We start from the raw sequence: 22095 nt of genomic DNA, 5'->3' as shown, positions 1-22095 counted from the left end.
CAATCTCTCCAGCCCATCGAATGAGTTTTTCTTAAATATGTATACATTGTTTTCTATTCAATTACTTTTGTTTTTCATATCAAGTGACTGGAGTCCTCTATATATTCTTAATTACAACCTTTTTGAAGATTTAACAGCCGGGCAGTGGTGGTGCACGCCTTTAATCCCAGCACTCGGGAGGCAGAGGCCAGCCTGATCTACAAGAGCTAGTTCTGGGACAGGCACCAAAGCTACAGAGAAACCCTGTCTCAAAAAATAACAAAACAAAGCAAAACAAAACAACAACAACAAAAGATTTAACAGTTAACTTGTCTTTTCATTTACTTGCAAGATAAAAAGATGTACTTAGAATTATTATTAACCTTTTTTCATATGATTTATGATCTTATGTTTTCTAAGGAATTCCTTAGTGTCTATGACTCAAAAGACATTTTCCTATATTTTTATTTAAACTTCTGTAGAGGATGGGACAGATGAAAAAAAAGAAGGCTAGAGAAAAAGTGGCTATTGTTTCCAGTCAGGGGAGGGGAGATGCTTATAACACTCCTCAGTGTTCTAGGTTACCACAGCTTTCAGCAGTGAATGACTAGCGAGTTTGATATCAGAAATTAATATCAAAGGAGACTCAACTGTTGATACCCTGATTTGATTCTTGTATATAGTATGCATGTATTATATTCCATCAATATGATGTGCCATTTTAAAAACACAAGTCATTCTAAAATTGTAAATCTGAAATATTTTTATAAGTGTGTATCATCCCCCTCTTCCATGATGTTTCCTGAGCTTTAAGGGAGGATGTGATATATATATATATATATATATATATATATATATATATATATATATATATAGTTGACCACTCTGCACTGCACAGAGATATTGCTGTAATGAGGACTGAAAGCTGCAAGTATCTGTGAATGTCGAGGTACATGTTTGGAAGGCAGTTTGATATTGTGTCCATTTAGCAGTAATACGATCACCCTGAGGACATGTGATCTCTCTAGCTATGGGTTCTGTCTTTTCTTTGAGATACACATGATATTCCTGCTTATGTCTCCCAGATTATAGGCATGTACTACCACACCAGGCTTGTAACCTTACACATTTTCAACCTTACACATTTACAGCTTTTTGTAATACCTTTATTGAGAATGATATCTATGTCATACAGTTCTCATATTTAAAGTATATTCTGTGGTATTTAGAATATTGAGAGTCTTGTAAAATCTTGTAAAAATGAGCACTTTTGAACATTTCCATCATCTTTAAAAGATACAATGTACCCATTAACTATCACAACCAGCTACCCCAATTTCTTTCATGTCTTCGATCCATATTGGGCTAAATTTTATGCATGGTATCAAGTATAATTTTGCACCCCCTAAGAGAAATCCTACTTGTTCATTATGTATAATTAATATTCTTTTTTGGTGTTACATTTGGTTTTCTAGTGTTTTTTCTTATGACAACTTGTACGGTTTTAGTGTATAATAACTTGGAAATGTTCCTTTTGCTTCCAGTTTTTATAAGAGTTTGTATATAATTGGTGCCAAGTCTTTAAGGTTTGGTAGATTCAATGCTAAAGCCACCTGAACCTGTTCTTGGTGGGAAGTTTCTAAATTTCTAGTCAGACTTTTTTTTTTGTTATGGGCCTGTTTTGTTTCTCTTGTGTTCATTTAAATAGTTTGTACTTTTTAGGAATTTTCTAATTTCATTGACATTAATTTAATGGCATAGTAGATCTTTATAATCCTTTCATTTACTAATTTACACTCACGGTTGTTTGGTTTCATCAAATTGAGATACCTTTGGCCATTATTCACTCAAATATTGTTTCCCTTACCTTTTCTCTGAGAGTCTGGAATTTAAAGTATAAGTGTGGGGGTCACTTGATGCTTTTCCACAGATTATGAAGACTGTATGTTTCCAAGTCTTTTCTTTCTGTATTCTGTTTTTGTACAGTTGCTATTTTTGTGTGTCATGAGTATGTTAGGTGGTAAATACAGATGAGCACATTTGTCTTTACACAAGGTCATAATTCATTGAGTAATAATACATTGACATCCTAAGTCAGTTTTATTAGTTGCTATTTGCTCAACAATACCAATTTTGTTTGGTAGCTAGCTGATGGCAACCGCAAGCTCTTTTATTCTATTCTTTTTACTAGTAAATAATTAGTACTTTACACTTTACAGTTTATGTACATGGGTTATACATAACTATCCAAAAATATCCAAAATATCCGAAAAGAGTTTAAAACACTATAAAGATCAGAAAGACCCCTACATCTGAAGATGGAGGTAGAGACCTGACACAGAAGAGCCTTTAGGGGACCAGATAAGAGAGCTTCTTAGCCCACAGGTGCAGAGCTACTCAGGGAAGGATTCAGGTGCAGGTCAGGGATAGAAACAGGAGTCCTTTGCTTTGGCAATTTTTCTGTACAAGACTCGTGAGAAATCACTGACAAGTCAGGGGACCTTGGAGGGCTTCTTCTAAAGTCCCAGGAAAGGCTGCATGTGCTTTGATTGATAGGCTTAGGAGTCTGATATTTCTGATATGATTGGTATAGTTTCTGGTATCTTTGTTCATTGTTGTGATCACAGGAGCTCATTAACCAGCCAATTTAGCTGAATTGGTGAGCTCCAGGTTCGGTGAGAGACTTCATCTTAAAACATGACATGGAAAATGACTCAGGAATACATTTAATGTTGACCTCTCACCTCCACAGCTATGAATACACACACTTGCGTGCCCACATGCATGCACGCATACACACACGTACACACACACACACACACACACACAGAGAGAGAGAGAGAGAGGAGGAAGGGAGGGAGGGAAGGAGAGGGAGGGAGAGGGAGGGAGAGGGAGAGAATGTAGAGTCACTTGTAAACAGATTTTTCCTTGGGCCTCCAGCTCACAAATAAGGACATGGAGACTTATCAATAATTATAAAAACTCAACCTTAGCTTAGGCTTGTTCCTAACTATCTCTTATAGCTTAAGTTAGCCCATATTTTAAAATCTACATTTTTTCCGCACTCATTACCTCATCTCCATTTGCCCATCCTACTTCCTCCTCGCCTGGCTTGCCACTCCTCTTTCCTCTCTATTATTATTATTATTATTACTGTTTTATTAGAGAGTGCATACATATGGAAGTGAGATCTGCTCTGTTGCTCTGACCCTCGATTGACCTCCTGTATCAGAAGTTTTTCTTAAGCAGAATCCTCCACCCCATGGAATTTTATGTAGTCTCAGTGTGGTGCTATCCCTGCAGGAGGGTGGGTTTGCTTTTGTGGCTCTAACATCACTGAACAGGGGGAAAATCCTATGCTAACATTTATAAATAGAGATGAATAAAGTACTACTCTAAAATTAAGTCAAAATTAAAATTTATGTTTATCACAGAAGAAATTGTGTTTCTATCCAAAGATCAGGTCCAGATATACTTTCTGTGGTTTCTGTATGACTGAGTACATTTTCCCCCTAGATCCTTTTTTTTATTTTTAGTACATTTTTCAAAAATCCCATATTATGTAGATGTTACAGTCATGGTCATTTTTATTTGTGTGTGTGTGTGTGTGTGTGTGTGTGTGTGTGTGTGTGTGTTTTACTGGCAATTAAACCCATCATCTCACGTTTGCTAGATAAGGTGCTGTGTCCCTGAGCTGAAAACTTTTCTATTGCTTTGTTTCCTTTGAGGGAATTTCTCTCTCTCTGTAAGCTCCTATGTAGAATTAATAAAAATTTCATGTTGCAGAGCATGGTGGCACTTGGGAAGCAGGTGGAACTTCCTGAATATAAGGCAAGCATGGTCTATGTCTGGTCTACGTAGTGAGTTCCAAGCCAGCCAGAACTGCAGAGTGAGACCTTTTATCAAAACAAAATGTTTTGTTTTTCAGTTTTATCTTGAGACTTTTCTCCTTAGCTTACTCAGTCATCTTAGTAGAACCTACAATATACAGAGTGATCATTCAAAACACTAGAAGTCTGATTACATCACCTCACCATTGAAGATCACAGCTTACTAAACCTCACTTCACTGTGTTTTGTAAGCATCTCCTTTTATTTTTCTCTGTGAGCGCTAAGCTCCAGTCACACCAGCCTTCTCTCAGTGCTTGGAATATATTATTCTTCTTGCATCCAAACAGAGCTATGGCATTTTGCATTTTTCAGCTTGAAATGCTTCTTCTCACTATTTATCTCCTTACTGTTCAGTCATTTACCTAGGGAAGCCTTTCTTGACTTTCTGATTGTTTCAGTGTAGGTCAGTTTTTTCCCCTGCTATTTCCAGAAATAGTTTCTTAATGTGTTTATATCTGTAACATATTTGATTAATACAGGACTCCCTCAACAGTAAAACTTTGTGAGAGCAGAAGTAATTTTGCTTTCCATTGACTTTGTCTCTAGCACAGTTACTATAGCATACCAGGTATTCTGGAAAGATGTGAGGGGTGGTGGACAGTTGGCTGTTAGAAGGTTGATGTGAAGAATGAGTAAGAATAACTACAGAAGGAAGGGAGATCAAGAGGGTGAAGGGGACCTTGAATTACGGCAAAAATAACATGTGCCAGGAACAATTTTTAGTGCTTTAGACTTGTAAAAGCACTTGTTAAAGAACACACAGTCTTTGCCTCCCAGTTCTGTTATCTTCACATTATAGCAAACAAATACTTCTCTGTAGGTGGCAGTGCACTTACGTAAGCATCATGCCTGGGGCGGGGGGAGGTGTGGGGAGTGGAATTATTTTAACATTTGAAAGCATTTATGTAACTTGAATCTCATATTATGGCTTTTAAAATATGCTTTTTCCCATAATTGGTTGTGCTTAATTTGTACTTGCTCAGAGCTTTTTCTCTCAGAAGTATTAGTGCTAGAAAATGATCCATCTTCATTTTATGATAGTATGACTGATATAAATATGTCAGTCAAGAATTGGAAAATATTCTCTGAACATGGCAGTGGCTATCATTTTGTCTTTGGCAGCAGCAACATTTGTATTGTAGGCCATGTAAACCGCGCAAACACAGATACAACTGTCGGCCAAACTGTATATATTACACTGGTACTGAATCTGCAGGCATTTTCATAGGAAACAGTTCTTTTCCCAGTTGCATCATTTAAACTACTCATAGGTTTTATTAATGAAACTTGAAGCCCCAAATTATCTCTCACAGAACGTTTTGTGTGACCTATCAGCACCCGTATTACCCAAGGCCTTCTATTCTAGTGCTGAAGGATTTGCTCCATTTTGTTGTCCATGTTGACCTTCCTACAGCTGAAATATTTACATCTGTGCATACAATCGTCTTGTCCTTACAGCACTTAAATGCGGAGCGCTCGTACAAATCCCAGATTTCAACTTTACACAAGTCTCTTGTGAAGATGGAGGAGGAGCTTCAGAAGGTTCAATTTGAAAAGGTGTCTGCACTCGCAGACCTGTCTTCCACAAGGGAGCTCTGCATTAAGCTTGACTCAAGCAAAGAACTTCTTAATCGACAGCTGGTTGCCAAAGATCAGGAAATAGAAATGGTATGTGATACATCGAGAATTGCTGTTACTTTAACATTATTATAATTTTGAAAAAGAGGTTTGTTTTTTTAAAATACTATATCAAATATGTATGCCTTTTAGCTTTAAATTTGTTTTTATTATGCTTTTAAATTTTATGTTTAAAGTTTAAAAGATTAATTTATGACAGCTGTGTTCTAAAGGATTCAAGAACATTAAAAAAGGCAAAATCTTCCTTTGAATTTGTAGTTTGCAATTGTGTTTAGTCAGAATTATAAAATACATGGACAGAGCTGTGAGCAGAGAACCATGGGCCTTGCTCAGCTAAATAATAACCTGAATGGTATTCTTTCCAGCTAAATTGATCTAGTAATTGGATGAGGTTTTTTAAGTTGTAATGCAGTTGGTTGTATCTACTTTGTGCATACACTAGGGATATTCAAACCGTACAGGCTCATGCTCCAAATATTGGCATATAAATAATTTGAGATAAATGGAGAAATAGGAGGTATCCATAAGGAATTCAGCAGTAGCTGAACTTTGACAGATGGGGCATCCCACAGAGGTAATGATGGAGAGGTCCATGTAGATTCTTGAATGAAAATAGTGTTTTTAGTGACCAGTGTGATATGTTTAAGAACTGCCTGGACATAACTCTAGAGAGATGGAATCCAGCTCTTAGTGTATAGATACTGTATAGTGTAACTGAAATATCAGCCAACCTTGACCACCTTGGCTATTTGTTATTACTAAACCTTATTGAATTTTGTATTTTGTTAATCCACTCATTGTGATGCACTTGAGAATCATGTGTCTATTTTATTTTATAAGAATCTACTATTAATCTTTTAATGAAGTACCATCTGGTCAACTCCTCACTTACTCTTAATTATTTTTTAATTTCACCATGAACTTTTTAGTGATTAATTTGCTACTGTAAAACTTAAAAATGAAATAATAACCTTTTATTTAAAAATTTACTTGAGGTTTCTAATTGGAAAAATCTTAGCTTGTTTGTATCAATTGAAATAATATAAAATTGAGGTATCAGTAGTTATAAGTCCATAGCTTGCAAAAATAACAAGCCATTTGCAAGTAAAGCCCAATCCTATAGTAATCCTATTAAAGTTTTAAATCATAGCAATTAGCATAACTTTGTGTAAAGTTTTGTAACCATTTAATTAAAAAAAATTACTGTACTTTTTGTAGCTTCCTCTTCCCACAGCACTTCAACAGAACTGACATTAACTGCTGTGACACTGAACTATTTATGTATGTGTCTTCATCTCCTTAGTAAGCCATGATGTCAAATGCCAGGATCATACTTCTACTTTTGTACTTCTTCAGGTGTCAAAACATTGAGATTAAAAAAAAAATCTGTGTTAGTTTGAATGAGAGTGGTCACTATAGGCTCATATGTTTGAATGCTTTCAAAAACTGTTTGGAAAGGTTTAGAAGGTGTCACTTTTTTGGAGAAAGTGTGTCATTCAGGGTGGGCTTTGAGTTGTCAAAAGTCCATGTCATTCCCAGTTAGCAGTCTTTCTGCCTCTTTCTTGTAAGGATGTGAGCTTTCAGCTCCTGCTTCAGCACCTGCTCTAGGACCAGGCCTGTCTGCCTGCAGCTGTGTTCGCTACTGTGATGACCATGGACTCTAACCTCTCAACTGTAAGCCCCCAGTAAACATTTTCTTCTGTAAGAGGCTTTGGTCATGGTATCTTACCACAGCAGCAGAAGATAACTGAGGCTTTCTGTGATTTTAAGGTGATAGCTTTGCATCTAATTTAATAAATTATACAGAGTACTCGTTACCTAGTTTTCCTTGATGATTACTATAATTATAGTATTAGCATTGATCCAGGAAAAAACAAGAGACTTTCCATTGCAGAATCTATTATGTTTCGCTCTTGTAAATTTATATAGTTCTTTACTGTATCCTATCTGCATGCTTCTTAACCCATAGTTTCTCTTTAATACTGGATCATTCAACATCTGGCCTAGCATGTCTGACAGACTTTCCTGTGAATAAGGGTGTAGTAATATTTTGTTTGTGTTTTAACAAATAAAGCTTACCTGAAGATCAGAGTGCAGAACTAAGCCACCAGAGGTCAGGGAGTGGTAGCACACATCTTTGATCCTAGGACTTGGGAGACAGAGGCAAAGGGATCTCTGTTAATTTAAGATCACCCTGGGCTACATGAGATTAAATCTGTCTAAAAGAGAGACATCTCACACAAAGGTGATCCCAGCACTTGGGAGCCCATGCATTTAATCCCAGCACTAGGGGGGTGGAGACAGAGTGATATGACTGGGCCGAGAGAGGAATATAAGGCAGGAGGAGACAGGAACTCATTGCAGTCTGAGGTGCAGTCCGAAGCAGTCAGTTATAGGACACAGTCTTCTAAGCATAGGATCACCTTTTTGGTCTGAGGGTTTGGTAGAGGTAAAAGGTTTCTCAGGTGCTGGCTGTACTGTTTCACCCCCTGCTAGCTGACTTCAAGTTTTTATTATTAAGAACAATTAGAATTCGTGCTATATAAGGGAATTTTGAAGGACTACCATACCTTGTTTTGGTAAAGTTCGGAAGTCACCTTTTTTGCGTCCTTCTTGTCCAGTTTGGACAGTAACTGTCATCAGTTGAGACAAGGGAAGTTTCTTTGCCCTTAGGGCTAGCTTTTGCCATAACAAAAACAAACTCCATACAGAGTTTCTTTGATGGCCATCATCTTCTCTGAAGTGCATTGGTGCTGCCAGGAGAGGATGTGTCTTATTGCTATAAAAACCTTATATTATTAAAACATCTTAAATGCCATGTTCTGTAGATCGTTGAAGTATTTAGAGATCATTTATCTAAATGTATCTGTTTATGACCTTGAAAACATACATAACCTGACTATAAGTTTGACTTTATAGAACACTATTAGTCTGTATTTTAATCATATATTACATTTTAAATGAGCTGTATAAGCATCATACCTTAAATAAGAGTAGAAATATACATACAGTATAACAAAATTAACTTTAAATTTGTATCAATAAACCAAAATACATACCAATGTTAAATATCCTGAGATTAACAGCTGTTTTTTGGATTAAAATAGAGTCAATAATTTATTCTTTTATCCTATTTCTATATCATATGCCCCTTCTTTTAGAAAGAGATCACTGAACTTAACTCTTTTGTTTAGCCCATTTTTTTTACTATGACCAATAACAATTTGTAACCAACCCCCTAAACAAACATCCATAATCCAATTTTTAGGAATGTAGGCATAGTTCTCTAGACTACTTCCTACCAATTGGGAGTGTTGGTAATCTTTTGGGGACACTGGGAAAATTTAGGATTATGGTCAAGTCCTGACTGGAGTATTCTGTGAGACTGAATCATCTCAGTCAGTTTTCTTTGAGGCTGTTCTAGATATAGAACTCAGAGAAAATTGCAACAGAGGCAATCTGAGATGTTGAATCATGTGGACCATGTACTCCCGTTGGAGATATTTCAAGGGGTCTTCCTCTATCAAAGCTGTTTTTTATTCTAACCCAGAATGAATCCACAGTCTCTCATTTCCTGTGGAAACAAATATATAGCCTCTTTCCCAAAGTAACATATCTTTTGACTTAAATTTTGAAGTCAAGATATTTTTAAAATATATAGGTTGGTTTAATCTATCAGCTTTCACAATCAAATGTCTCTTAACAGTCAAAAATTTTAAAGACAACACAATAATATATATAATCCAGACTCTCTGTGTATTTTCCATCTTTACATGGCTTATTTCCTTTATATTACTCTACTCCCCTTTTTAAGGACTTTATCATTTTAAAACAATGTTTTTAGATCTAAGACTGTATACACTCGTTCTCTTTCTTCTCATAAGCCCGCACACATTTTCAAGCAAACTGTGACCCTTTCAGAGGCTCTTTTTTTTGTCTGATTCTGTCCTCACTGTGAATTTGTGACCTTTTCTGTCTGCATGAGCAAAACAACAACAACAACAACAACAACAGCAACTACAAAAACCTGCTGTGTAATTTAATTCATGGTATGTTGGTGACCGGCCCCTCCCCTTGGTTTGGTTCCCTGAAAGGCTAGTCTTATGGTAGAGGTATATTTACCTCCAATTCTGGGAAGTTTCTGGATCCACACTGCCACCAAGCAGTGAGCAGCTTGCTGCTCATAAACCCCATTTAAGTGTTTGGTAACAGGACCTCTGAAAAGAGCCCTATGGTCTTTGCTGCTAATGCTGTGTCAGGAAGTCCCTTCCTTCCCATCCCACTCTTCCTCCCCCCCCCATAGGATTTCTCTGTGTAGCTTTTGAGCCTGTCCTGGACTTAGCTCTTGTTGAGCAGGCTGACTTTGAACTCTGCCTGCCTCAGCCTCCTGAATGCTGGGATTAAAGGTCACCACCGCCCGGCTAGGGAGTAGTCTCTTAAAGGAGCCATGCCTCTGCTCGCTGCCAGCAAGCAGAGCCTACCCAGAAGCTGTGTTTGACTCTTTTCTTTTGTGTGTTTAGAATTCTTTTTTTAAGCTTTCTCAGGTTTTATTTGGAAATTCTTGCCAAATTTTTGGGTGCCAGGGGGAAGGACAATGAAGGAGGGAAGTAAGGGACATAAATAAGAACAAAGTAATATATATTTATAGGTAGAATGAAATGCTCTACTTTGTATGCTAAGTAAAATTAATTTAAAAGAATGTTAATACAAATGAAATCACATGATACATATTTTTGAGGATTGACACCCCCTAGCCTAAATTTCACAATTAAAGTGTGTTTGTCAGGGTACATTGGGTGTCAGGATGAGAAACTCTGAACTAGAAATAGCACCTTGTTTTATTTTATACATGTTAGACTACTAGCAAGGCTTCCTAGTTTGCTTTTCCGTTACTGCCATAAATGCCATGACCAAAAGCAATTTAGAGGAGGAAAGAGCTCATTTTCTCTATGCTTCCAAGTCACAGTCCATTGTGAAGGGAAGTCAGGAAAGGAACTTGGACCAGAGACCATGGAGGAACACTGCTTACTGGATTGTTCTTTTTTGCTCATTCTGTTTGCTTTCTTTCTTTTCTTTCTTTCTTTTCTTTCCTTCTTTCTTTCTTTCTTTCTTTCTTTCTTTCTTTCTTTCTTTCGCTCTCGCTCTCTTTCTTTTTTTATTTTGTATGTATTGATGTTGTGGTTTGAATAAGAATTGCCCCCATAGACCCATAAATTTGAATATTTGGTTCTTCATTGATGGACCATTTAGGAAGGATTGAGAAGTGTGACCTTATTGGAAAAGGTGTGTCATTGGGGTTGGATTTTGAGTTTTCAAAAACCCACTACCAGGCCCAGTTTCCCATGCTTCTATCTTTAGATCAGAATAAGTTCTCATCTTCTGCTTCAGTGCCATGCCTGTCTACCTGCTACCATGCTTCCCACCACGATGATCATGGACTAATCCTCCGAAGCTGTTAGCAAGTCTCCAACTAGATGCTTTCTTTTATAAATTTCATTGGTTGTGACAACTCTTCACAGCAACAGAACAGTAACTAAGACAGATGTTTTGCCTGCATGTATGTCTATACACCACTTTCATGCCTGTTGCCTGTGGGGGCAGAAGAAGGTGTTGGATATCTTAGAACTGGAGTTACAGACAGTTGTGAGTTGTCATATGGGTGATGGGAATTAAACTCAGGTCCTCTGGAAGAGCAGTCCCTGCCATTAACATCTCTCCAGCCCCTCAGGTAGGTCTCTAATACAGCCAAGGCTCACCCGCCTAAGGATGGTACTGCCTGCAGTGGGATGGTACATCTTCCATGGCAATCATCCATCTGTATGACTGGTCACAGACCAATCTGACTGAGATAACTCTTCAAATGAAGTTCTTTCTGCCCAATTTGCTCTAGGCTGTGAAAAGCTGACAATAAAAACTTGCTAGTACAATCTAGCCCTTGTCAACGTAAACGCAAACACATCACTATTTAACTGTAATCTTTCCTTGCTTTGTTGCCAAGATTACATGTTAATGTTAGACATGTTAATGTAAGACAAAAGACAGTCCAACTTTAGTCCCACAGTCTTTAAATTTTTCAATACTTTTAAATCCCAAAGTCTCTTTAAGAATCTAAAGTATTTTGTCTATGGACTCCTATTAAATTAAAAAACAGGTTAAATACTTCTTGTTCCAAAAGAGAAGAATCAGGGTGTAGGATTAATTATATTAAAGCAAAGCACAAAATTACCAATGTAAATAAAATCCTCTAGCTCCTTGTTCAGCATCTGGGGCTTAAATATAATTTTCTGGGCTCTAGAGGACTTGGACAGCCGATGTGTCCAGCTCAGCCACGCCCAAAACAAATAATTTGTTTCCAAGGCTCAGGATGTCTCTACTACACTGTCTTTCGCAGATGTATCATGGTCTTGGGGTCTCCATTGCAACTTAGGCTTCACCTTCACTAATGACCTCTCTTTGGGGATTCTGAGGCTAACACACTGTTGCAAGCCTTAGTTTCTCTCTATGACCCCTTCAACCCTGGGGTCTTCATTGGAACTGAAGCCACAAGACCTTCACTAATGACCTCTTACAGCTTCTCTGAGAGAGGCTCAGTCACTGTCCGACAAGGCCAAGCTCCAGCTCCTCTCCATGACACTTTCATGCCTTCAAAACCAGTACCATGTGAATGACTCTTACACATTGCCAAGTTCAGCGGCCAGCTTGTGACTGCAGCTTCTGTGTGCTGACTCTGAGTTCCACTAGCAGGAGATGCCACCTTCATAATGCTGGTCTGTTATTAATCCAGATATTCTTCTGCCCTAGATCACCAGCATCCATTGTCCCAGGAAAGCACAGAAGGCTTCACTTGCACAGATTCTTAGTCCAAAATACCACATAAATGGCCCAGATAGGGTCTTCACTTCCCTTGAAACTGCTGGATAGTTTTATTGTCATCTTGGAACAACCCCGAGTCACCCAGGAAGAGAACACTTCAATTGAAGAATTGCCTGGATCAGATTTGCCTGTGGGAGGTGTCTTGATGATTATGGATGTGGGAAGACCAAACCCACAGTGGGTGGTGACACTCCTGGGCAGGTGGTCCTGGACTGTGTAAGGAAGCTGACTGAGCCTGAACAGGAGAGAGCCAGTAAACAGCGTTCCTCCGTGGTTTCGCTCACTAACACTGCCACCTGAATGTATCAGACAGATGAATCCACTCCAGGTTGGCTTTGGTCACGGTGTTTATCACAGCCACAGGAAGTGAACTGGGTCAGAGTTTCTTTTTTTTCCCATGCATTTGCTATTTAATTTTATTTCTTCTTTTGAAAAATTTATGATCATTATTTTTCATTTCTCAATTTGTGTGAGTTTATTTACCCAACTCAGAAAGTTCTTTCCCTCCGTCCACTAAGGTGCCTGCCCCTCCCCTAATAACTTCATTTTTATTGACTTTTAAAGTTTGTCTTTCATAACTAGCTTTTTAAATGCATATAAAATTTATCATAACATAAATTATTGATAATAAATCATGCTTTCTTTTAACTGATAATTGTCCTTTTGAAGAAATATTTTGCTTACTGAGAATATTTTGAGCTCAGGATACCTTGTAAGGCAGAAGATTTCCCTAGGTGTATGGACTGTGTGTCTTCTCCTCGTGCTCCTTACCTCCAGAGTACAAGGCTATGTCAGAGGGCACTTAGATGTACTCATCCAGTTCCAGACAATGCACGAGTCACTGGCACCATCTTGTCAGTTCTGCAGAACTATGTAAAAAGTCTCAAAAGTGGAAATGGAAATTGGTTGCCGTTCGAGACCGATAGAACTTTTAAATTAGTGAATTATCTGATGTGGCCTGAGGGGTGGGGAGAGTAGCCTTACATGTGTGTTGTGGTGTGTGCAGCTGTTAAGGGGCAACAGCCTCACAGTGAGAAATCTAAAGTTACATATTCCTGATAACAAAGTCAGTGGATGGGAGTAAGTCTGGATGTCCTCCCGTCACACAGATGGAGAATGAGTTGGATTCTGCGCGCTCTGAAATAGAACTGCTCAGGAGTCAGATGACAAACGAGAGGATCTCCATGCAGAATCTAGAGGCTTTGCTGGTGGCTAACCGAGACAAAGAGTACCAGTCCCAGATAGCGCTGCAGGAAAAGGAGTCTGAGATCCAGCTTCTGAAGGAGCACCTTTGTCTGGCAGAGAACAAAATGTGAGTCGTCTGCAGTGTTGCAGCAGAGGGCTGCTCTCAGCACCTCATAACTGAGGAGAATGTTAAAGGCGGGATCTGGAGGTTGGAGCTCACAATTTGCCATTAATTAGACTGAGAATTAGAAGTATTGTGATTTGCCTAAGATTTAAAACTGTGGTATAGTTTTTCTAACCTAAGGTTTTAAAATATAACAGTCTCTGCTGATTGTTTTGAATATAATAGATAGTAGGATCTAAAATATTGTCATTAGGAAATGTAAAGTAAGCATCCTGAATCTTGAAGGACTTTTGCGTTTATGGGCTGGCTGGTGTTGCTCTCTGTCTCTCTATTTATCACATCGTAGCCCCCTGTGTCTGTAAGGGTATATACTGGATGCCCAGAAGAACTGAACCCACCAAACACTGAGCGCTCCCTCAGGATTTTTATCTTACCCCAGTAATACTTAGCTTGATATTCAAGTGGAAACATCTGCCTGGGTATTGAAAGTTTATTAAAATTGGTCACCTCTGAGGAACAATATTATGAGCAAAGGAACCAAGACCATGATGGGGAAATCCACAGAAACAGATGACTTGGGCAAGTGGGCGCTCACTGACTCCGTACTCATAGCTAGGGAACCTGCAAAGACCAAACTAGGCCCTCTGAATGTGGGTGGCAGTTGTGTGGCTTGGGTAGTTTGTGGAGCCACTAGCAGTGGAACCAGTCTTGATCCCTAGTACTGGCTCTTTGGAGCCTATTTCATATGGAGGGATACCTTACTCGCCCTGATACAGTGGGAGAGGGCCTTGGTCCTGCCTCAAGTGATATGGCAGACTTTGTTGACTCCCCATGGGAGGGCTCACCCTTTCTGAGGAGTGGATGGGGGTGGAATGGGGTTAGGTTGGGGGAGAAGGAGGATGGGAGGGAGAAGGAACTGGGATTGGTATATAAAATAAGATTGTTTAAAAAAAAAAAGTGGTCACCTCTAATGAAAGCTCAGCCTCTGTGGCCCATCCATTGCGCATGTCACCCTGCCCATCCTCACACCTGAGCCTGGAACCTGGGGAGCATGGTGGTCTTTTTCTCAGCAGTCAGTCATTCCTAGGAGCCCTTGGACATCAGGGACCCTCACGCCAGGGGTAGTTTCCTCTTGAGTCCTCTTGACTGTGACTGAGCCATTCTTGTCAGTTCCAGTCAGTGAGGCTGTTGTGATGCCTTCAGCAGGTCCTCAGGGGCCCTTCTTCAGACTTAGTAAAGAAGCAGAACTCCTACCTGAGGATGTATCCATTTTAGACGGCTGCAAATATTGTGACATGGAGCTGGGCAATGTGGGAAACTTCCATAAAAAGTATGATTATAAAGAGCATTTACATAAATGAATAACATAGATAGATGATACACAATATTATCTCATTTGTGTATGTAGAAACAGAGATAAGAAGGCTTGATTAACTGAGCAGGACTGGGATTGCTGAGGCTTTTCAAGTAATAATGCTTGTACTTCAAATATATCTAAAACATGCCCTTGAATTTGCCCATAAAAATCACAGTGTGAAGCTGAGGACATAGATTGGTCAGTAAGATGCCTGCTATGCAAACATAATGATCTGAGTTTGGATCCCCAGCATCCATGTAAAAGCCAGGAGCAGCAGTATGCAGCTGTAACCCCAACACTGGGAGTGGAAACAGACAGATCCCTGAAACTCATTGACCAAACAGCATAGTCAGATGGATGAACTCCAGGTTCAGCTGGGAGATCCTTTAAAAAAATAGTGGAGAGTGATTGAGTAAAATACCCAAAGTCAGCCTCTGGTCTGCCCCAACACATATGCAGTATACACACAAACAGGAACAAGTTCAACATGTGTACGCACACACACACACACACACACACAGAGAGAGAGAGAGAGAGAGAGAGAGAGAGAGAGAGAAATAAACTTGCAAAAGTCACATTGGATCCAGCTAAGATGCCATTGTCATTATGGTTATTGTCAATATGGTTTAATATACTTTTGGAGTCACTGGCTATTTTGATTTTAATCAGCCATCATTCTTATCTTTTGCATAGGGCTATCCAGAGTAGAGACGTGGCCCAGTTCAGAAATGTTGTAACACAGTTGGAAGCAGATTTGGACATTACTAAAAGACAGCTAGGGACAGAACGATTTGAAAGGTAAGTTAATCCCTGTGCAATGCTCTTCCTAAACATGTTGTTCCTTAGCTAGCAGTAGGTTTTATTTTGTTATGTCTGTGTGTGCATGCACATGTGGGTTTTTGTTTTTAAGACAGAGTCTTGCTCTAGCCCAGGCTAGCCTCAAACTGGTGATCCTCCTGTCTCTGCCTCCAGAATGCTAGTGTTACAGGTGTTCTGGCTCAGTAGAAGGTTTATTATTTCATCATGGGTAGATTTTAAAGTTTGAGTTGAGCTACAGTTTTATGATAGGTTTAATAATGCCGCTGAATATAAGTTTAAAAGCCTCACTATTTTGCTCTAGGGAAAGGGCTGTCCAAGAACTTCGCCGCCAGAATTACTCAAGTAATGCTTATCACTTGAGTTCAGTGAAGCCAAATACAAAGTGTCGCTCGCCAGAACGTGCTCACCATCGATCTCCTGACCGAGGCCTCGACCGATCATTGGAAGAGTAAGTGTGCACAGGACCCTGGGCACATGTAGCAGTGCTCACAAGGAGATTTGAGGGAGCAAGGAGACTGATATTTAAAACTGATTGTTAAGTTGTGGTGGCACAAAAAGAAAGGGTTTTTATCTATAAATGAGTTTTATATGAATATTGTAAGAAAATGAAATAACTCTAAAGTTTATTTAATATTTAGTCATAGTGTTTCATTTATTTTTTGTGATACTGGGAATCAAAACTAAGGCCTCATACGTGCTAGACAAGCTCTGTACATTGAACTGCGCCATCAGCCTATATACTATACTGTCAAAGTCTGAATTCCTGTTTACTTCTGTATTATTTTCCATGTACATTTATTACAAAATGTGGGTTAACTGCTATTGCACCATAGAATAAATAGGAAAGTATTTACTATTTTTATTTTAGATTTATTGTTATATTTCACAAATGTTTAAAAATTTATCTGGAAATAATTTACAATTTGTATGAAGTTACAAAAGTAAAAACACCTCTTAACCCACTGTTGCTAACTTTTGTTCTACTTGTTTTATTGTGCACAGAAATGTCTCATGTACCTACACTACTACATGTTTCCCCATCACACTTCTTTCTCTCTCTCTGAAAAAGCAGCCAGTACCTCCAGTTCCAAAGCATCCTCACGACTGCTGCCTTGTGGTACCCAGTTTGTGTCTGTATATTCCGATGTCACTGTGAGAGCAGAGGCTCAACACCAGCAGTGCAGTCAACATTCCTGACTGACTCGCTCAGTCCAGAGTGCGTCTGAAGCGGCCTCTGGATTTCTGCAGCATCATCAGTTCAGTAAATAGACTGATTAGAAAGTTCAGGATCTGTTTGCAGCCCGTCATTTCTACCTTTTTAGCCTACCTTCCCAAGTACTGGGGGCATTTAGCCAAATACCAAGTTCATGATTGACTTAAATTTGTTCTTTTATTCCCCCATGATCCACTGATACCTCATTATGACCAGCTGAGGTCACAATGTGTTTTCTGTAGTAGTCTAAAAATACTAAAAATGAAATATTTTAAAACATCCCCTCCCAATTAAAAAGATATATATATATTTTGCCCGCATGTGTGTATGTGCACCAGTGATGTGTCTGGTGCTTGCAGAGGCCAGAGTGGGCATCAGGTTCCCTGGAACTGAAGGTGTACAAAATTATGAACCATCCTGTGGAGTCAAAGCCTAGTCAGCCCTAGGGATTCCTGTTTCTGCCTCCCCAGCACTGAGATTACAAATGTAAACCACCATGCCCAGCTTTTTTTGAGATCTATGGGTCAAACTAGAATCTTCATAAATATAAGGCAAGCACTTTATTGAATGAGCCATCTCCCCAGCCAATCCTTTCTTGACCAGGACCATCCTGGAGCTCAACATCACTTGTGAACAGCCAGTTCCTGTTGATCACCTTCCAGGTCAGGCCCTTAAACTGAAATGAACTGAACTTGAAAGATGCCCTCCTCTTTCTTTTGGACAAATAGAACATCTGTCTGCTGGGTAGTCATGGCTACAGCAGTCATGGGGATCTCTTTCCTCTCTGCTTATGGTTCTTATTCTAACACCAGTATTTATACCACACATTGGCACAGCTCTGACAGGAGATGATTATTTTATATATGACTTGTTGTTTTTTGCTGCACCAGCACTCTGAGCTGTCTTCCTTCCTGTGGCATGTAACTTTTATGAAGTGTTCTTTTCTGACACATTTACATTCTTTGTTTGGCCTGGTGTCTAAAACTCTGTATTCAAGCTGCTGATCCTGTTCTCTTATTGTCTCCACTTTCGTGGTAAATACCTTTACTCAGCTGTTTCTGGATCTCTCTGTCTTACTGTATCTATTTTATAAAGTATTGATTTAAGTTTTGCTTTATAAGCCATTTGAAATTTTTTTTTACTAAATTTAAAAAAAGTTTAATTTTATACTGTTTCTTTAACTGTTACATTTGGTCTCAAATCCATCACAATACTTTATGTTTGCTGCTTGTATTATTCTGTCTTCTGTATTTTCCCATTTGATCTTTTCATTTTTTAAAAACTCAAATTTCTTATAATAATTAGAAAGGTTTGTATCTTATCTGTTACTTTCGTTAATAATATACTCTTAGCCCTCCTTTTAAAATTCATCTTTCACTGTCAACTTAAAATGGTATCCCTGAGCCTGGAGAGATGGCTAGGTATTTCAGAGTGCCTGCTGTCCTTCCAGAGGCCTCAAGCTCACTTCTGTCTTCTCTGCCCCTAGTTTTATCTCTTCCAGGTTGTCAGATAACGGATATCATACAGTAGGCAGCCTCTGGTGCTGATTTAGTCTCAGCACAATATATTTTGAGTCTTATCTAGAATTTTACATGTCGCTTTTAACTGCTGAGCAATATTTAATGTCCATCTATGGCTGAACCACAAGTAATTTTAATGGCTTTTGTCTTAGAGGTAGCCATAAAGTAGAGCAGAGAATCCCAAATATCTTTTCCAGTTCCTACAGCAACACCACCTTGAAAAATAGGAAATCGGCACTGGTATAAATTATTACACAGGGATTATTAATATTACCCTAATGTATTGTGCAGTCTTTATATACACCTCTTGCCAATAACTAAATACTGAGTTTTCCAATCAGTACCAAATAACGTACTTAGGAGGAGATCTGAAGAAAGGAATACATGTGACAAGAAAGCAGAAGAGGCAACTGTTAGGGAGTAAAGGGACCAGCAGATGGGAGAAGTGGGAATGAGGAGGGGGACACTGAGGCAGGGGTACAAAGAGAAAGAAGTATAATGGCATATATGTGTGAAACACTACCTTAAAAGCATTAATTGTAAAAGACAGTCTTCCCTTGTGGTACCCATTGCTTTAATGTTAGGATTTGTGTCTCCTGTGTCTCTAGCAGAAGGCCAGCTAACTTCTTATCTGTACTGTAATTCTCTCAGCTTGAGGATTCTGTGCAAATCCAGTCACATATAGAACGCAGCCTTTGAGTCTGACTTTTTTCATTCAGCATAATGTGCATGACAACCTTGAAAGTTGCACATGTCACTATGTCTTTTTTTCTGTGTTAAAGTAGTATTCATTCCATGGCATGAACAAATTCACTATATCCATTTCCCTTCACAGAGGCTGAAGGGGTAAACCCCAAGCGCTGCTAAAGTATGCTAGAGTTATTGCATTTAAAACCTTAATCTGTTTTTTTTTTCTATTATAGGAATCTTTGCTATAGAGATTTCTGACATGTGAAAAGATTCTCCACAGCCTTGGAAAGGTCAAAGATACAAACGGATTTTTTTTTTTTTGCTATTTGATTGCATTTATCTTTTGAATGCTTGACAGTGTTAAATGTATTTATTGACTTTGTGCCTCTGAGTCTGTTCTCGAGTGCCATATCACAGTGATCTGGGATGATGTATGCAAACAAAACTGCATATGGCTCTTTCTATCCATACAGTAATAGTGAGTGTAAAATCTGCTTACTTCACTATTGAGCACTGTTTTGTTAACTGTCCGGAGTAAATAAAGAAGCTTAAAAAAGAGGGAAAAGTGTTTTTACAAAACTGATTTCCTTTCCTTTCTTGCTATCTCAAATGACTGGTTGGTTAAATTTTTTTCTTTGTGATCTATATTCTCGTGGCTGGAAAAGCTGTACCAACATGGGCACAGCCTGGCACTGGCCTGGGACCCAGTATTGCATTTTGGAACCAACCTGACATGACTTCCATGCCACAGTGTACCTTCCAAGTCGGAGTGTGCCAGGGCTTTCAGCCATGCTGTAGCACACAGCCCAAGTTCCAAGCGTTTTTACAATTTTGTCTGCTCCTACTGTTGTTAGAAAGGTAGGTGATGATCTGTCTATCCAAAATGTAAGATTTTTTAAAAATCTGTATTTTTAATAAGTTTTCCTCAAACCATTAAAGTACTGCGATGAATTTTATTGCCATTTTATTATTTCCCCCCTGTGGTAGCTGTCTGTAATCTATCTCTAGAGTGACAAGTTATTTTCCTCACCTGCATCTCTCAAGTCTCTTTTCTGTCCATAGACTTTGATTTAATGTTGATATTAGAGCCGGAATGCTACTGTATTTTACTGATATAAGCTATTTGTATTCTTACATTTTAATAAAAAAGCAAGCCCTGTCATTAATAGTATTCATATGATGGACAGTTTCTCATTGTATGTAGTCATTATTCTATATGGCAGTAGTGACAAGGGTAGTGGCCTCTTGAGATCTTATTTCATCATGACATAATCACTAGTACTCTGATACTTTGTTATTAATTCATGTCACATGCTCACTTTAGTTTGGCCTTCCAGAACCTTAACGCTTATTCATGAAGTTTTAGACAATCATTACAGACTGGCTAAAAAATGAAAAAGTACTGTACCTGCTCATAAATGTTTTAAAGAATAATATGCAGAATAGCTTTTCTTGTTCATATCAAAATAAGATACTGATGTACATCTTGCAGAATTAACCTCTTAGGTAGCCCAGTGACCTTGCCATTCGATCACCACAGCATTATTATTAATCTAGTCTCCTAGATAACCAACAAGGGCTGAGTATCACCTATGGAAACACTTGCCAGCTCCTATGCAGAGCACACGGTGTTAGGAGAGGGGCATGAGACTAAAGCGTGTGAGAAAGTGTTTCAATACTTGATGAAAAGTATACAGTGCTTGATTCGTGACATTGTTACAGATTGTTTCAGAGGAAAGTTACATGGTATGGTGCATACAAGGGACCACTGTTATCTAATAGGCAAGAGAAATCTCCCCTGGTTCTCTATTCAAACTTCAAAGACAAGATTTTTTTTATTAAGGTAATATTCAAGAATATTTATTTGAAATGGAATTCTTGTCACTTGATATAAATAAATACTTAATAGCATGTTGATGTGGTAAAGCCTGATTGCAAACACAGTATACCAAACATTCTTTCTTAGATAACAGCAACAGCAAAAATCTCCTGAAAAGGGCTCTGAGCTCAGAAATGTTATGTTCAATACAAAGTGTCTACTCCTACTGAAGTGACTGTGTTGAGAAAGACACTTGTTAACTCACTGAGCACTTTAAAAAACAGAAGTTTTGAGCTGGACATGCCTATAATTATAGGACTGGAGGGCAGAGGCAGAATGGTTGCCAAAAGTTTAAAGCCAGCCTGTACTATGCAGTGACTTCTAGGCTAGTCAGGGCTACATGGAACCTATCTCAAAAAACATTTTTCAATTAAAAAGCACCCTTGGGATTCTTTTAGTCTCTTTGGTTAATATGAACCACCATTCAGTTTTCTTTAAGAAGTAGAAGTCCTTAGCACGAGAATCTGTGCTAACATTCATAAGATAGAGTTTTTAAGGAATGGGTGTTACCTTTTTGACCTGTAGATATTAGAGAGTATGCACGTGGCTCAATGGTGGAGCTTGCTTCGTATATCCAAAGGGCCAGGTTCCAGTCCCAGCTTTAAAAATCACTACCATAGGAGTTTACCCTATTAGAGTTTAACAATAGGAATATTAGTTAATAGTGTTCAGACAGTATCAACTACATAACACACATGTTGAAATTAACTAAAATGTTGCTGAAGTCATGAGAATCTGATGCTTTCAGGGCCCTTATCAGTGTCAGCTCTTCTTTACCGCCTTTGATGCTTCTTCCCAGACAACCTTGCTCTGGTTTTCCATAGGGTCTTCTTGGCTCCCCAAATGCTGTGCTTAAAGTTGCATTTCTTGAATGATTAGAAAGAGTTTATGACTAAATGATGAGACTCATTTACTATACTAAGGTAGG

At 38.6% G+C, this 22095-nt stretch overlaps 1 protein-coding gene across 4 annotated transcripts in view; it reads left to right on the top strand.

Moving 5' to 3' along the window:
• The window catches only part of Tsga10 (testis specific 10), a 97162-nt gene extending 76703 nt beyond the window's left edge, over window positions 1-20459 (top strand). For all 4 annotated transcript variants that reach the window (XM_087898079.1, XM_087898078.1, XM_048430291.3 and 1 more), the window contains 5 exons: window positions 5328-5537; window positions 13490-13692; window positions 15740-15844; window positions 16167-16313; window positions 19522-20459. In XM_087898079.1, the coding sequence (XP_087754205.1) occupies window positions 5328-5537; window positions 13490-13692; window positions 15740-15844; window positions 16167-16313; window positions 19522-19546 (690 nt within the window). In that variant the 3' untranslated portion in view covers window positions 19547-20459. The remainder of the gene's footprint in view (window positions 1-5327; window positions 5538-13489; window positions 13693-15739; window positions 15845-16166; window positions 16314-19521) is intronic.
• The last annotated feature ends 1636 nt before the right edge of the window (window positions 20460-22095 follow it).

The sequence above is a fragment of the Myodes glareolus genome, chromosome 18, assembly GCF_982192425.1.
Source record: "Myodes glareolus chromosome 18, mMyoGla1.1, whole genome shotgun sequence".
Lineage (NCBI taxonomy): Eukaryota > Metazoa > Chordata > Mammalia > Rodentia > Cricetidae > Myodes > Myodes glareolus.
Note: the sequence above shows the minus strand (reverse complement) of the source record. Positions and strands in the feature narration are given on the sequence as shown.